General features: G+C 34.2%; 1 protein-coding gene across 1 annotated transcript in view; it reads left to right on the top strand.

Annotated features, from left to right (window-relative positions):
• Positions 1-696: 696 nt before the first annotated feature.
• wake (ankyrin repeat and fibronectin type III domain containing protein wide awake) overlaps positions 697-15,648 on the top strand; it is a 165,251-nt gene continuing 150,299 nt past the window's right edge. The window contains exon 1 of the mRNA XM_017611267.1: positions 697-1,700. Within this exon, the coding sequence (XP_017466756.1) occupies positions 1,579-1,700 (122 nt within the window). The 5' untranslated portion in view covers positions 697-1,578. The remainder of the gene's footprint in view (positions 1,701-15,648) is intronic.

Here is a 15,648-nt window from a genome sequence, read left to right as displayed (position 1 = left end):
TCAAGGGTTTTATACACAAAAAATCTGTTTTTGCAAGTTTATTTAAATAAACTTTTAAAAAACTTACTTTACGTTTATTATGCTGTTGGGTTGTATAACGCTGTTGAGTGGACTTTGATGTATATGCACATATGTGGATACAAATGTGTGAGCATACATCACCGCATTCTAAGTAGTTAAATATAATACTATGTGTGTACATAAGTGTGTTTATAAACGTAAAAGTTTGAAGTATGCAGGAAAGCATGTCAAAATGAAAAGCAAGAAAAAAGGTGAAGGATATTATATTCTTAACCTTTGTCTACTCTTGACTTAATACATATAATAACAGTAAATATGTACGAGGTTATGTGACTTAGTTTATTGTTTTTATATTTACAGTGCACAAGAGTGTTGGTTGCAACAATACAAATATTAACAAGAATAGCAACAACGAAAGCATGAGGCAACCACTAAGGACGTACTTATTTGCCTAAACAAAGCAGCGACACAAAGGAAAAAGCGAACGAAAAAAGTATCTCTATCATTACATAGAACCTGGCGACAGTGGTGACAAGACTGACAGCGCACACATCCCCAGTGGTCCCGACCTCGGCTCGAGATACTCGGCTACCGATTTGGTTGGGGGAATGGACGCACACCAAGTGTGGCATAAAAATTTAACCAATTAAGCCAGTCATATCCTGCAAAGAGATAAGCTAACTAAGGGCAAAGGGAAAAATCTTAGCCACTCCAAAATGTTCAAATAAGTCGATAAAAAAGTAAATACTAAACTCGTCGAATTGTGATTGTGGGTCAGCGCGACTCGCTGAGTGGCAAAGTCAGCACCTGCCTACTCTTAGAACCCTTCATCTTTGCTGCTATATCTCGTCCCCTTAAAGTGTTCTGTACTCAATGCACTTCAGTTTTCTACTCCATTCTACTACTTATACAATTTCTACTTGTTAATGCTGTCTCACACGCTCGCATCTAGTTAGTTAGAAAATGGTTGTATTTCTAACCTACCAGTAGTTAAGGAATATACATACATACTCGCACCGTACATTGGGAGTTGCGGCAAAAATAAATAGAAGTCAAGCCGCTAATCAACCGCCCAATCAAGCGTGCAACCAGCCCACCAAAATATCCGAACTGGGCAATCAAGGCACCAAATAAGCCCAAAATAGCAAATGTCTAAATTGAAAACCTTCACGAAAAAGCAGCGGAATGAAATAAAAAATAAGAAATAAATGACAAAAAATAGAAAAACAAAAAATCAAGTGCACAAATCATCTTAAAGCAGTGGCGCATAAATCCTTGCTAGGATCATAGTCTGCCGCCTTTTCCCATACTTAAAGTAACCGTAGCAAATACTTCAACAGCTGCCGTCAAAAGCAGCTGTCACCGAAGTCAGCAGTTACGCGTCCCACAATATTCGATTCACCTTCAGTGTTTTACTTATCATTATTCAAGTACTCTTTGCCAACTTACGCAGCTGAAAGTGAACACTTTTTCGTAGCTGTTTTTACCAACCTCATCACATTCGCCATTCTTTCGACCCTAATCAGCCTCGTAACCCCAACTGAGGTAGCAAATAAAATGGATGATGCTCCGCCGCCGTCGAAGAAGAGCACCACACTCTCCGTGGACCGCGCTGCTTTCCTGCTGCTGCGTGTTAAGAAGGCATTCAAGAAGAAACGACAGCAGCGCAAGGAAAAACAGTAAGTTGCTATTTGCTAAGTATGTACATTAGACTGCATCACCAAAAAAGTTGCGGTTTTCCGCCGGGATTACAAAATTTATTATATTTTAAGACGTTCACCAAAATATTTCGGAAAAATATTAAGATTTAAGCGAGCTGGACCGATTTGAAAATACCTCCAAAAATGGAGTTTTTTATAAATAAAAAAAGTTTGTTAAAGAAATTTTTGAAAAAATTCCCCTCAGGTGACAAAACAAATTTGGCTTAAAAATTCTGCATAAAAATATTAAAAAATCTTTCCAACGGAATCGTAATAATGAGTTTTTTGATGCTGTGTTTTTACTTTATTCACAGATTGATTTACGAAAAACTTAAATAACTGGGCCAAAACTATTCTGATTTAGACTTATTGGATCTCGGTAGAAAGTTATTTCCCACTATTTTTATTTACCTATCTGCAAAAAAAGTCATTCGTGTCCCAATATTATTTTTTTTTCAAATACCAACACATCTTAATTCAACTTTGAATGATATTCGTTCATCCTACCTTTCTCCTTCATCCTTTGAATGAGTTTATTGCAAAGAAATAAAAAGGGTGAGAAAATATCTTTCCAATGATATCTCACAAGTCTAAATCGGGAGAGTTTGGGCTCAGCTTTTCAAGATTTTCTTATACCAATATTTGAAAAAAGTTAAAAACAACATCAAAAATCTCATTATTACGATTCTGTTCAAAATTTTTTTAAAGTTTTTTAAGTTTAAACCGTTTTGTCATTTGAGGGGATTTTTTTCAAAAAAAATTTGTAAGAAACTTTTTTTATTCATAAAAACTCCATCTTTAGAGGTATTTTCAAATCGGTCCAGCTCACTTAAATCTTAATATTTTTTCGAAATATTTTGGTGGGCGTCTTAAAATATAATAGATTTTATAATTACAATGGAAAAACAGTACCGATGTTTTTTTGTATGGCGAGTGATGCAGTCTAATGTACATATATATGTATGCCCCACTAATAATAATTACAAATCCACCCCGTATTTACAAGTTTCACCAATTATTTTTTTTTTAGTATTTAATTTAGGTAATTTTTTATAAAAATATAGTTTATTCTTTAAGAAAAACTGTATCATTCCAAATTTCAAACTTTGTGCAAGAACTAGAAATATTCTGCAAAGTTTCATCTAAATGTTGAGCTTTTTAATACGATTTTTTCTTAATATTTTTAGTATGTTGTCTTAGAACCCAGTAGATAAATTTTAATATAAGAAAGTGCAAGTGTGAAACTACGGAAAAGTTTCGCTGATTCTTGATATTTTGTTTTGCTGACAGTGTCACGTATTTTCTATGTTCTCATACCAAAAAAAACCGTTTGCAATTAACAGTACACTAAATTTCATTTTTTCCGAAAGTGCTGTCAAACCAATTGAGTGTTGCCATGTGATCGGATATTCTGCGTATTTGTGTAAAAATATAAATATGTTAAAATCACAATTAATTGTAAATGGTTCCGGTAAAAGCGAACTTTACTTGCGCGCATTCACGAGACATCGCCTATCTGCATACGTGTACGTGGCTTACCGAAATCACAACATACCAAATCAGGGCCGGATCGTGAGCTCGAAATTGTGTACGCCCAAGTATGATAGACATTTTATTTTATTATATTATATATTGTTTATAAATGAATTATAATTTTACAAATCATATATTTTGAGTCATATGTTTTTGAGAAAAATACACCGTAGTAATTTTAAAATTTCAAAATTACATTTCTCGACTGAAAAATAGGATACTCGAGCTAACTCGACGGCATTTAGCACTTATGTGTACACTTCATACATAAATAGTACGTAAGTAACTCAAAGTCTGTAACTCTACATTTCACAATTTTCAAAATTTTCCGTTTATCGCGTATAGGTTTTGAAGCATTTAATTTTAAGAATTTTTTTAGTATGTATTGTATTCTACAAACAATTACGAATAATTTGATACCTTAGCAAGAGGTGTGCTTTCAGAATAAACTTACTTTTAAAGATAAAATATTCTGCGATCTTGAGCATAATTTTTATTCCAAAAACACCTTAATTGAAGGCACATTTGGAAAATACGTCGAAACGATCTAAATCTTTCTTTAACTGCTAGTCCTTATAATATTACATATACCTGTAAAATGGTTCAAAAATTTTTTCTCTAGAAGTATGTAAAAACCCCGATTTAGTACCTTTAATTATGCTCCCTCTTGTAGTCAGAATATTTCGAGCGTGGTATCAAATCAAATTTTTTTCGACAAAGGTTCTGATAGTTGCTCTTACTTAATTGGAACCTTTTAAATTCAATGGCGTCCCCAGTTTTGCCCGATTTTTCCACTTTTGGAGATAGCGGTATTTGAAACTTTGCTTAAATTTGAACTATTTTATAAAAAAAAAAACTCCCTCAGTTTTGAAGATATTTTACCAAAATTTTACACACGCTTGTATTTTAACATTCACTTCACTATTTCATAAAATCATCGAAATCGGTTCACTCTCAAATCTAGCTCCCATACAACTGAATGTCCAGAGACGTTGTTTTGCGGTATAACTCCTCCAATTAAGCAGGTAAAAATTTAGTATAGGTTCACTTTAATATATAGCACGCAAACAATATATTATTCAGATATGAAATTAGAGTTATAGCGCAAAAACACACATCTGAGTAATCAGTTGTATTGGAGCTATAAGTTAAAGCACACCCATTTCGATAATTTTAAAGAATAGCTAAGGTAATATTAAAAACCCGTTATGTGCAAAATTTTAGTAAAATAACTTCAAAACTGAGGGAGTTATTTATAAGATAGTTAAAATTTAATCAAATTTGCAAATACCGTTATCGCGAAAACCGGAGCCAATCCGGTAAAACGGGGCCATTGCCATTGAATTTAGAACATCCCAACTATGTGAGTTCAACTTTCAAAATCTTTTCTTAAAATTTACAACTTGAACAACGTAATTTGAACCCAGCTTATTCTTTTGTTTTCTATTTATTTCATGTTTATTCCTCGTCTAACTTTTGAAGCACTTGATGAAAATTAATTACACTTATATTAATCGATTTATTAAGAGAGTACGAATAAAATGATATATAAAACATAATTGTGCTCACAAATTTAAAAGTTAAACATTTTTTTTGGAGATTGTGCCTATTTTTTAGATTTGCCCACATGTATATTGATACACTCATTCTGGTGCAGTGATTTTCGTTTTAAATTTAAAAGCAAAAATTTGTTTTAAATGAAATTTTTCGTTGATTTTACTGTAACTAAAATTTTGGATAAGACGAAAACTTTGTGTTAACCAAAAAAATTGCAAAAATTGAAGAAAAATTGCAGCGCTTATATACAACTTTCTATGATTTTCTTTCAATTAACCGAGTGCTTAGGAAAGCCGATGCTTCAAAATATCTAGATAATAAACTTGTTTGTATTCTTCTTTTACGATTAATTTATTTTTATTGCCGTTTTTCCATGTGATAGAATTTTAATCATTTTCAAGATGGATGACCCCTGTTTGGTAAACTCTAAAAAATCTGTTTAAAAATACGACTATAAATCGAGTATATTTTTGTTCATTTTTTTAATTTTTTGGTAAATTTACACTATGAATATGTATTTTTCTCGTTTACATATTTTCGTGCGTAAAAATCCTTTTCGTTAGCGGCTTTATACAATTCTACGGTTGAAATCAAACAGCAAATGTGTAGTTTGTAGCTTAAACAAACCTTCGTCGGAAATTTACGCACACCACAGCAGCTAAATTACGCTCTTAAAACTCCGAAATTTAAACAAGCTATTCGTTGAATAATCGAGCATGTAATTTCGCGAATAATAAGGTAGGAAATCAGTAACCTACTCTGCAGGTAGGAAATTTACACAATTTTTTTTAGAGTGTAACCTTCCTGGTTATAGTTGAGCTTGTCTTATCCTTTTTAAATCATACAACCGCTAAATAAATAAAATAAATTCTCATTTTATCTCACTGATTCGATACTTTTTCTCATGCTTTAAGTCGAATGAAAAATATAGAGTTAAGCATGTTTTCCTCGCCTTCCACTTTTCGAAGAATTCTCCGGCGAAATCAAGCTGCGAAGTATATTTTGCTTTTAATTTCTCAAAATTGTGAGCAAGCACTGTTTGTTAATATCCATTTGAGTAAATAAATTGCTTGGTCCGAAAGGACGTGCATTGCTTTTGCATGCCAAAAAAGTGCTAACAATTAGATTACTGCCTTTCATTACGGTAGTATGACTTTACTAAGTTTACTTGAATTCAGCATTATTTGTTAAAAAATGCGCTTTTAGAGTTGAAATGCGAATTAAATTCGTCGATTTATTTATTAATTGCTCGTATATACTTGCATGCTTACATATATGTATGTATATGAATATAGATATTTTTACTGCTTTATTTTCTAACAATTCCTTCAAATATTTAAATTCTCTAAGGACTTTAAACTTTTTCATTTCATTTATTTTTTTACCGTTCGATGTGAAATGTTGCCGCTGAATGGCCACATCAAAGTCTACCCGTCAGTCAGCCTGACTGCTTGTCTTCGTAGCCCATTTACAGAGCTGTTATTTTTCCACTTCATTGACTTTCTGTGGTTTTGCGCAGCATCTTTTCAACCGGCTTGCAGGCTTGCCAACCACGATATTCACCAACTTAGCATTAACGCACAATGCAACAAAAGGACAGGCGAGGATAAATTAAGATGGTGGCAGGAAAAGACAAAACATTCTATTAAAGTTCGATTCTTCGATTTCTATTCCTCTAGCAGAGGAACGCATTGTCTGTTCGCAAGTACATATATGTATAAACAACGTAAAGGAGGATTTCTGGGTGAAACTTTAGAACGGATGATCGGATACTTTAAGTCACTCGCGCGTCTTTGAATGGTAATAAAAAATCTGACTTTTATGGTCTTATTTCTTTCGGGATTGAGCACGATGTCGAAAGGAGGTTTGTTTGGAGTTTGGTAAAAACTCTGTAATTTTCGGTGGCCGATTTCAACATCAACTTGCATTCGTGCACTATTTTTTAAAACGTGCTAGTGGTTTCCATAACTTTTAGACCAGGTTGATTGTGGCCGCAGGCCCCGGTCATGTCGACGCCACGTTTCCGTTCAATGTCTGGTTAACATAAATCGGAGGTAGAATCTTCGGTTAAATACAACGACTGCTTTACCGATTAAATGTTAGAGAGTGTCTGAATCTTTTTATTTTGCCCTTGAAACAAAGTTAAGGCAATATTTTTTTTTAAAGAGAGTCCAGCAGTGGGATTCTTATAATCGCTATGAGAAAATTTGTTCGCCAAAATTCTGTAACTGGAAAGCAGTGATGCCTAAAAATATACAACAGGAAAAAGTAGCAGACGCAGTGTTTAATCAGTCAATCTGTCAGTATGAGACACATGTGACTTGAGGCTATATATTGTAAGGCTGAATTTTGATTCATTTCGAGATTTTTTAAGATCAATATTAATCCAAGCGATTTTCATAATTCCACTGCAAGTATCAGTTTGGAATTAGAGGTCACAAGCTAAGCGTCCTGTTCCTTTAACCTTCTAAACAATTACTTTTATCCGGAGCTCCGATCCTCGTGCCACAATCTAAAAGAATTCAATTCGCACATTTTCATCATTTTCTCTTCTCAAATCACTAAATCCAGACGTAGGAGATACCACAAAGCATTGAGAACCTCTCCTGACGTTGCAATCATGGCGCCCGTAAAGCCATTACAAAAACTCCTTTGTAGCCCATACAGCAGAATACGCGACGATCGGTTGTCTAAAGCTTTTGGATATAAGTACCATAGCCGGCCTCAGCCACTAGTTCTTTCTAAAGTTCTCCGACACTATACGTTAACTTTCAGCGCTCGACTCACCTTCAGCTTGACGTGAGTTTTCCATGTCAGTTTCGTATCTAGAGTTACCGCTGCATGCATAAAACTTTAACTTCCGCGAAAACTTATGTAGGTTTTCGTCCCACAGCGTGAGAAAAGAAAACGAAAAGCATGCAAGGGTACATTAAAACTCAAGTGATGGAGAATTCACTTAACCTTTCAAAAAGTTTTAAACAAACATACATATCATCGGTTAAAGTACAAAACCGCGTATCGCCGTTCTGCAAAACCGCGTAACTTACATTTTTTAACAAAAATTGGATTTGCTCACACAATAATAATAATAATAGATTGGAGCTTACACATATGTTAGTGTTTGGCCGAGCTTCTCCTCCGATTTGTGGCGTGCGCCTTGATGTTGTCACACAGAGCGGAGGGACCTACAGTTTTACGCCGACTCCGAACGGCGATTGTATTTTTATGAGAAGCTGTTTTTCATGGCAGAAATACACTCGGAGGTTTGCCATTGCCTGCCGAAGGACGACCGCTGTTAAGAAAAAACCTTTTTTCTATATTTTTTGCGATGTTGCTTTGAACCCAGGTGCTGATGAGTGAAAGCGCGCACTGCTTACCACTACACTACAGCTCACACAAGCTCTTGGCTCAATTCTTATCCATTCGTCCAGAAATATACTAGCCAAAAATGCGATTGCTTTATAAAAAAAGAGAACCATTTTGAAATATGAGGTTTTTACTCTCACACACGCGGTTTTGTATTATCTTGATACGCGGTTTTGCATTTAGTTGATACGCGGCTTTGTGCTTTAAACGACGATATATTAACACGGATTGTTATTTGTTATTTACTGGTAAGTATGAAGTAACGGAATGGGTAATGCTTTGCAAGAACTCACATTCGGTAAGTAAAACTTTCTCAGCTGCCAATTTTCATTCGGAATTTTCCAATAAAGTAAAAAATTAAACAATTGTTTATTTGTTAACATTAATGTGACGTATTAATAAATACTAATGTCCGCCCAGCGGTTGAAATTCAACCACTAAAATTAAAGGGAATGGAAGTGAATTGAGTTGAGTTGAGTTGAGTTGAGTTGAGTTGAGTTGAGTTAAGATGAAGTGAATTGATGTGAAGTGAGTTTCCGTTGAAACACAATGCCGGCGAACGTCGAATTTTCGCCCAGTAGAGCGACGACGTCAGCAACTTTCGCCCAAAAATTTCGCTAAGTAAAACACAACTACGGCGACAACGAATTCAGCTACTTATGGCAAGGTACAAATAAAATTTTTACCAACAACAAGATTAGTAATTTTTAACAAAAACTAATACATTATTTTTTAATTTCGATTTAAAAACCTGAGAATTTTTAGCATATGGCCATAATGGATCGTATTTTGCAGCTGCCGCCGACAGCGGCGCGAACAGTCGTCGGCCGAAATTCGTCGTTTGCTTTGGTGGTGCGCATTCTCATATACGTCAGTGTGTTTGAATTTTTACAGCGAATATTCGCGGCGAAGAATTCAACGGCATTGTATTTCAACGGTAAGGTGAGTTAAGTGGGGAAGAGTTGAACAAAGCACCATGCATAACATAACATAACATAACCTGCACTCATGCACACCTAACACATTATTATTTCTATCTTTGTCTCTATCGTTTTTTCTTTGTGTATCTTTATATTTATCTTTTCCTTTTTCTTTACCTTTATCCTAATCTTTATCTTCACTCCGCACTTATTATTATTTGATCTCCTCCTTAAATTCATCTTTAGGTTTCTTTACTTTTATTTTAATCTTAGCCTTTATCCCTTTCTTCTTATATGTACATACTCAACTTTACCCTCTCTCTTGCATAGTCTTACCCCCGAATTCTGTGCACTTGACAAATTGTCACGCTTGACTATTTGTCAAAAGAACTACTAATAAAACTATGCTGGAAAAATTTAGTCAAATACAGGCAAATCTTAGCGGCATAGTTTTAGGCGCAAATTTTTGACAAATATTAAGTCAAGGTTGATTATTTGTCAAGTGCACAGAATTTTACGGTTAATCTACATAAAACTTATTCCTAACATTTTCTTTAACTCAGTATCAGTATTAAAGAACACATTTAGGAGACATTTCTACCCCTGCCATGTATATTAGAGCGGTCCAAAAAAATACTCCGACTTTAAATGCCGGCACACCTTATGATTGATCTATATCGAAAAAAATACCCCTATTTTTTAATTTGAAATCAAAAAGAATTTAGGGAGTGCTCAAAGCGCTCCAAGTTTTCCATGTATTTTATATGGAGAAAAAACAATTTTTCGTAGAAATGGTATAAAACTCTTGAAAATCAATATTTTTCGACCGGAAAACTGTGATTCTCTTCAGGAGATATCCAGTATTAATATCCAATTGTTTATTTATCAATTTTTTATGATTAAAGATTTTTATTAGTCCCCCCATTGCATTTTCTAAGGGCTTTGGAGGACCTATAAAATATAGTTACCATGAAAAAATTATTATAGAAACAATTGAGTATTATTACTGAGAATATTCTGAAGATAAGTAAAGTTTTCCGATCGAAAAATATTGATTTTCAAGAATTCTACACTACTTCTACGAAAAGTTGTTTTTTCTCCATATAAAATACATGGCAAACTTTGAGCGCTTTGAGCACTACCTAAATTATTTTTATTTCAAAAAAAAAAATATGGGTATATTTTTTTCGGATATAACAATCTTAGGGGGTGGCGGCATTAAAAATCCGACCTTATTTTTTTTACATACATTTTTGGACCACTTTAATGTACATGTATTAGCGTCACTTTTGAAAAGATTTCTACGCTTCAATTTTATTTAATTTGAAATTTGAGTAACCCTCTGCACATCATCATAAAAGTACATTTCTAATAATGTATAATTCGCTATACCTTAGAAGTATGGTATGCCCGTAAAACAAGTATATCGTCACTGAAATGCAAAAAGTCGTAACTTATAAAAAATTCAAAATTTACTTTTTGATTGCTATGATGGATTCCATCGAATTACAACTCCCCACGTCGCTTTATAACAAAAAAAATTAAAAATAGGCACGACTTTTTCCATTTCAGTGATGATGTTGTTACATTATTTTGTATTTCAGGTGACGATATGTCCTTGTATGTTACTGTATAGTTTTAGGCAGGCTCATCCTAAACTATTTATTTGTAAGTTTTATTTGTTGCCTTTTCGATTTATCATAAAAACCAAAATCGTGGTACAAAACTTAATAACACTATTGAAAAAATAAAATAGATGCTTTCCATTTCTAGACAACCGGTCAGGTACGAGCATGATTTTTAATTTCGACCAAACTCAAATACATTGTATGTTGGTCCAAATAATGAGACACGTATTTTTTCTTTTGGCTCGGAAAAATTTTTCGGCCGAATTAAACGCAATTTTGTTTTTCAGGCAAAAATCGATTATTCGAATTGACAGTGAGAATTTTTTTTTTAAATGCCCATAACTTTGTCAAAATTTAATAGACTCCAACAATGTTTTTACTCAAATGTCAGTAATTCTTGTCACTTCAAGATAGAATGATATAATTATTGATTTTCATTATTTAAAATTTTTTATTTAACAATAAACAAAAGGTGGAAATTTTTTTTTATTTAATTTCTCAAAAAGTGTATTTTTTTTTCTCTCAAACTTTTTTATCGGGAAAGAGACACTTTGAACTACAATCAACCCAAATCTCTAATAGCGAAGATTTTTTTTCTGAGTTATGATCTTTTATAGAAAAAATATACGTTTTTGTGGTACATACTTCAATATTCTTATATTGTTTAACTAAATGGAACATATGTATGTAATATATCAGCAAAAGGTACAGCCGTGATCATATTTTGTGTATCAAATAGATATTAGAACACACTTTCCACCATACAGTTTCGATTATAAAAAGCGAGAAAATGTGATTTTGTATTTCGAAACTGTATGATGGAAAGTGTGTTCTAATATCTATTTGATACACAAAAAATGATCACGGCTGTACTTTTTGCTGATATATTACATACATATGTTCCATTTAGTTAAACAATATAAGAACATTGTAGTATGTACCACAAAAACGTATATTTTCTATAAAATATCATAACTCAGAAAAAAAAACTTCGCTATTAGAGATTTGGGTTGATTGTAGTTCAAAGTGTCTCTTTCCCGGTAAAAAAGTTTGAGAGAAAAAAAAAACACTTTTTGAGAAATTAAATTTAAAAAAAAATTTATGCACTTTTTGTTTATTGTTAAATAAAAAATTTTAAATAATGAAAATCAATAATTATATCATTCTATCTTGAAGTGACAAGAATTACTGACATTTGAGTAAAAACATTGTTGGAATCTATTAAATTTTGACAAAGTTATGGGCATTAAAAAAAAAAACTTCTCACTGTCAATTCGAATCGATTTTTGCCTGAAAAACAAAATCGCGTTTAATTCGGCCGAAAAATTTTTCCGAGAAAAAAGAAAAAATACGTGTCTCATTATTTGGACCAACAAACAATGTATTTGAGTTTGGTCGAAATTAAAAATCATGCTCGTACCTGACCGGTTGTCTAGAAATGGAAAGCATCAAATAATTAGTTTGCTAGAAGATACAATTGACAGATCGCTAGCTTAGAGTGCAAAGGTGCAAAGTTGCAAAGTCCATTTTTTGTTTAATTTTTTGGTGGCCGTTTCGGCATACTTTGAAAACAGATATTCTTCCAGCAAGCGAGCTTTAACCAGTTGTATGTTTAGTTTTTTGTTCATTCTTTTTTAAGTCGGGCGGATTTCGTAAAAAAATTATGTCATGTCTCCGATTCGCTTCAATTTTTTTTTTATCAATCAAAGAATATTCTAGAAATGGGCGTGGCTATATTAAAACCAAAGTTCGATATTCTGCCGAAATTCGCAATAAAATCTGCGTTTTGCTAATTTTAGTCCTGCAATTGCCACGCTCATTTCTAGGGGTCGCCTTAAAGAAACATCTTGCCATACAAATATTATATCTGGATGGTATTCTATCGGAAGTCGCAATAAAGTTTTAATTTTGTGCAAAACCCGATTTTTAACACCTTACCAAGTATATCTTAACATAAGTTTCGAAAAAAATACAAATAATTGTTGATTCTCACAAAATAAAACATCTCATCATAAAGAAAAACGTTTTAAAAATAATTCTTGAAAAACTCCCATTTTTTGAACCAGGTTTTTTATAGATATGTAATTAAACAAGGATTACGATGGTATAATTTTAAATCCCTAATTTACTGGTCTTCACTATGCAAAACAGCTACAAAAAGTTCCACTGTTAATAGCTAAGTTAGCTTTAGGACAATCTTGACCTTCTTATATATAGAAGTGTTAAGCCCGTTTCTTTAGCTTTAAACAACGTTAAGATGAAGCCTCTACGATGAGCAGAACCCTAGATATAACAATTTGAGGAAGTACATGATTAGTAAGAGTCACGAAAAAATGCAAACTTTGACAGACCAAAGAAAAAAGCGAAAAAAAATCCTCGAACACGTGTTAGCTTATTTCATGTATGTATGTACCCATAAAAAAAAAATGTTGGCCAATCGAAAGTGTTACACCAAATTTGGTGTCCGATATGAAAACGAATGCCTCAATAAATAACTTTAGAGTCGTTTATCTCGAATTGTATAGAGAATATTGGAAAATTACGTTCTTTAAACAAAGGATGATTTACAAGCAGATTAATTTCAAAACGTCAGCTATTGCAGTCGTTTTTATGTGTTCTAATGAAACCTTCATTTATCAATATTTAAGTAATAAAAAACAGCAGAGGAACCGTAACAACTCTTCAACATTGCTGGCTTCGAACTGTTTATAAGTTACCGTCGCCATTTATGTACATACACAACTGATTTTGTTATTGTCAATATACATTTTCTTACTCATATTACAACAGCTAATGATGATGCTGTTTTGTTGTCTTTGCTGTTGCTGTTGCTCTACGTCCGCCATAGCGGTAATCCATGTCATAGCATCAGTACAATGCCATCTAAAATAATTATGACAAATCCTGTGACGATGGAAATGCGTAAAGTATTCGCAAGCTAAAGCGAAAAAGAATACGCACATACTTGCTTTAAAGAACTGTCAGACGTGGCAATGCAAAATATTTCGAAAAAGGCTGTAAAATTGAGAAATTTCAAAAAGTAGTTGAATAAGCAGTCACACCTTGCAATAAAGTGTCTTTCGAAAATTGTTTTATATTTCCAAAAAAAATTTCCAAAACCACTTTTTGGGTGTTCACACAAGGAATGAAATTTTGACAATCTTAAATGCAACCGTGAGCCGCGTTACTATTTGTTTGCTATATCTTTTGGTTATAATATACTTTGTTTTCAATTTGTTAATTTGTTATTAATAACTTAACAATAAAATTCCGAAAAATAATTAATTGCAAGCATTTCTGGTATTTTATTCAAAATTATCATTTATTTTTTTCTCACAAATTGCGATGTATTACACGGCAATACTCGAATGGTTTGACAGCACATTATTTTATTTTTAAAACTGATTACCAAAAAGTGAAAAAAGGTCCTTTTAGGTGTTCGCATGTACAAATAAAAATTCTCTTTTTCATTCTGACATCGAATTGCGTGGAAAAGTTGGAAATAATGCCACGTCTGACACGCCTTTATACGCCCATTTATAGTAAAAATTTTCTATAATTGGCATTTTTCATTGGAGAATTTAATATTGTTCTATAAGAAATACTTGAAGCTTTAATACAGAGCACTTTTTCATAACGTTGCTCCGGTTTATCTATGAAATGCATTCTATTTTTACAGTAAAATTATTATTTTAATAGCTTCCTTCATTAGTTGTCTCCTCTCTTACTTTTACTTATTATTTCACGACTTGGGTTTTTTTAGCAGTCACACCACAACGGGCCTCCGCCTTTACACGACTTCTTCAAAGATCAACGTAATAGTGTAAACCGTGTTTAAAAACTGCTTTTAACCCGGCCTTAAGCATTAACATATCTATGCTCAGCTATGTAAGTACTGAAGAGCTGCGCAAAATCTTCTAAAAGACACACTTAGGCCCAATTCCAAATATTTAAATAGGCACTTAAGTTTAATTTTGGATTGTTATTTAAATGCCATTTAACTTTCCTTGGGTTTAAGATCAACTTAATTTAAATATGCCAAACAAGTGGCGTGCAATGGGGTATAGTCGTTACGCTGGGTATGCAGTTACAGTTGCATGGCTATACTCAATCCCGACTCATTTGCGAGATGCGGTAACCAATCCGAGTGGAGCCTTGGGTCACGGCAGAAAGAGAGGGAGCTTCGGTGGGGCCATTCCGCCTTATTCGGTTTAAGGGCTCACTGAAGTCTGCAGCGTCTGTTCACCAGTAGGTGCGGCTGCAAGCGGGTGTCTGCTTGGAGCAAGCGGCTCGCTATATAAACGTGTATTTGGTTGCGAAACCACCCCCGCCCAGCAATGGGTTGTGCGCTGGGCTTGGGACCCGCCACGTAAAAACCACTTCCAGTGAAGAAGAAAGGCAAAGCCTGGGATGAGACCCCCCCTTATGATAACGACCACGGCAAACGTATAAAGGACTACGATTTGAGGGCATGCACCTGGAATGTCCGGACCCTTAATGGGGAAGGTGCCTCTGCCCGGCTGGTTGATGTCCTCGTAAGGACAAAAGCTGACATCACCGCCATCCAAGAAATGCGTTGGACGGGGCAAGGCAAGCAATGTCTGGGGCCTTGCGACGTCTACTACAGCTGCCATGTAAAGGAGCGCAAATTCGGTGTTGGATTTGTGGTGGGAGAGAGACTTCGTCGCCGAGTACTGTCGTTCACCCCGGTGGACGAGCGTCAAGCCACAATCCGCGTCAAAGCGAGGTTCTTCAACATCTCGCTCTTCTGCGCCCATGCCCCGACGGAAGAGAAGGATGAGGCATCCAAGGATCTCTTCTATGAGCGCTTGGAGCGCACATACGAGCGCGGCCCCCGACATGATATCAAAATCGTGCTTGGCGATTTCAATGCCAGGGTGGGCAAGGAAGGGATCTTTGGAA

The sequence above is a fragment of the Rhagoletis zephyria genome, unplaced genomic scaffold (assembly GCF_001687245.7).
Source record: "Rhagoletis zephyria isolate East Lansing unplaced genomic scaffold, Rhagoletis_zephyria_1.1 Rzeph_scaffold_00385, whole genome shotgun sequence".
Classification (NCBI taxonomy): Eukaryota; Metazoa; Arthropoda; class Insecta; order Diptera; family Tephritidae; genus Rhagoletis; species Rhagoletis zephyria.
This window is presented reverse-complemented; position numbering and strand designations above follow the sequence as displayed.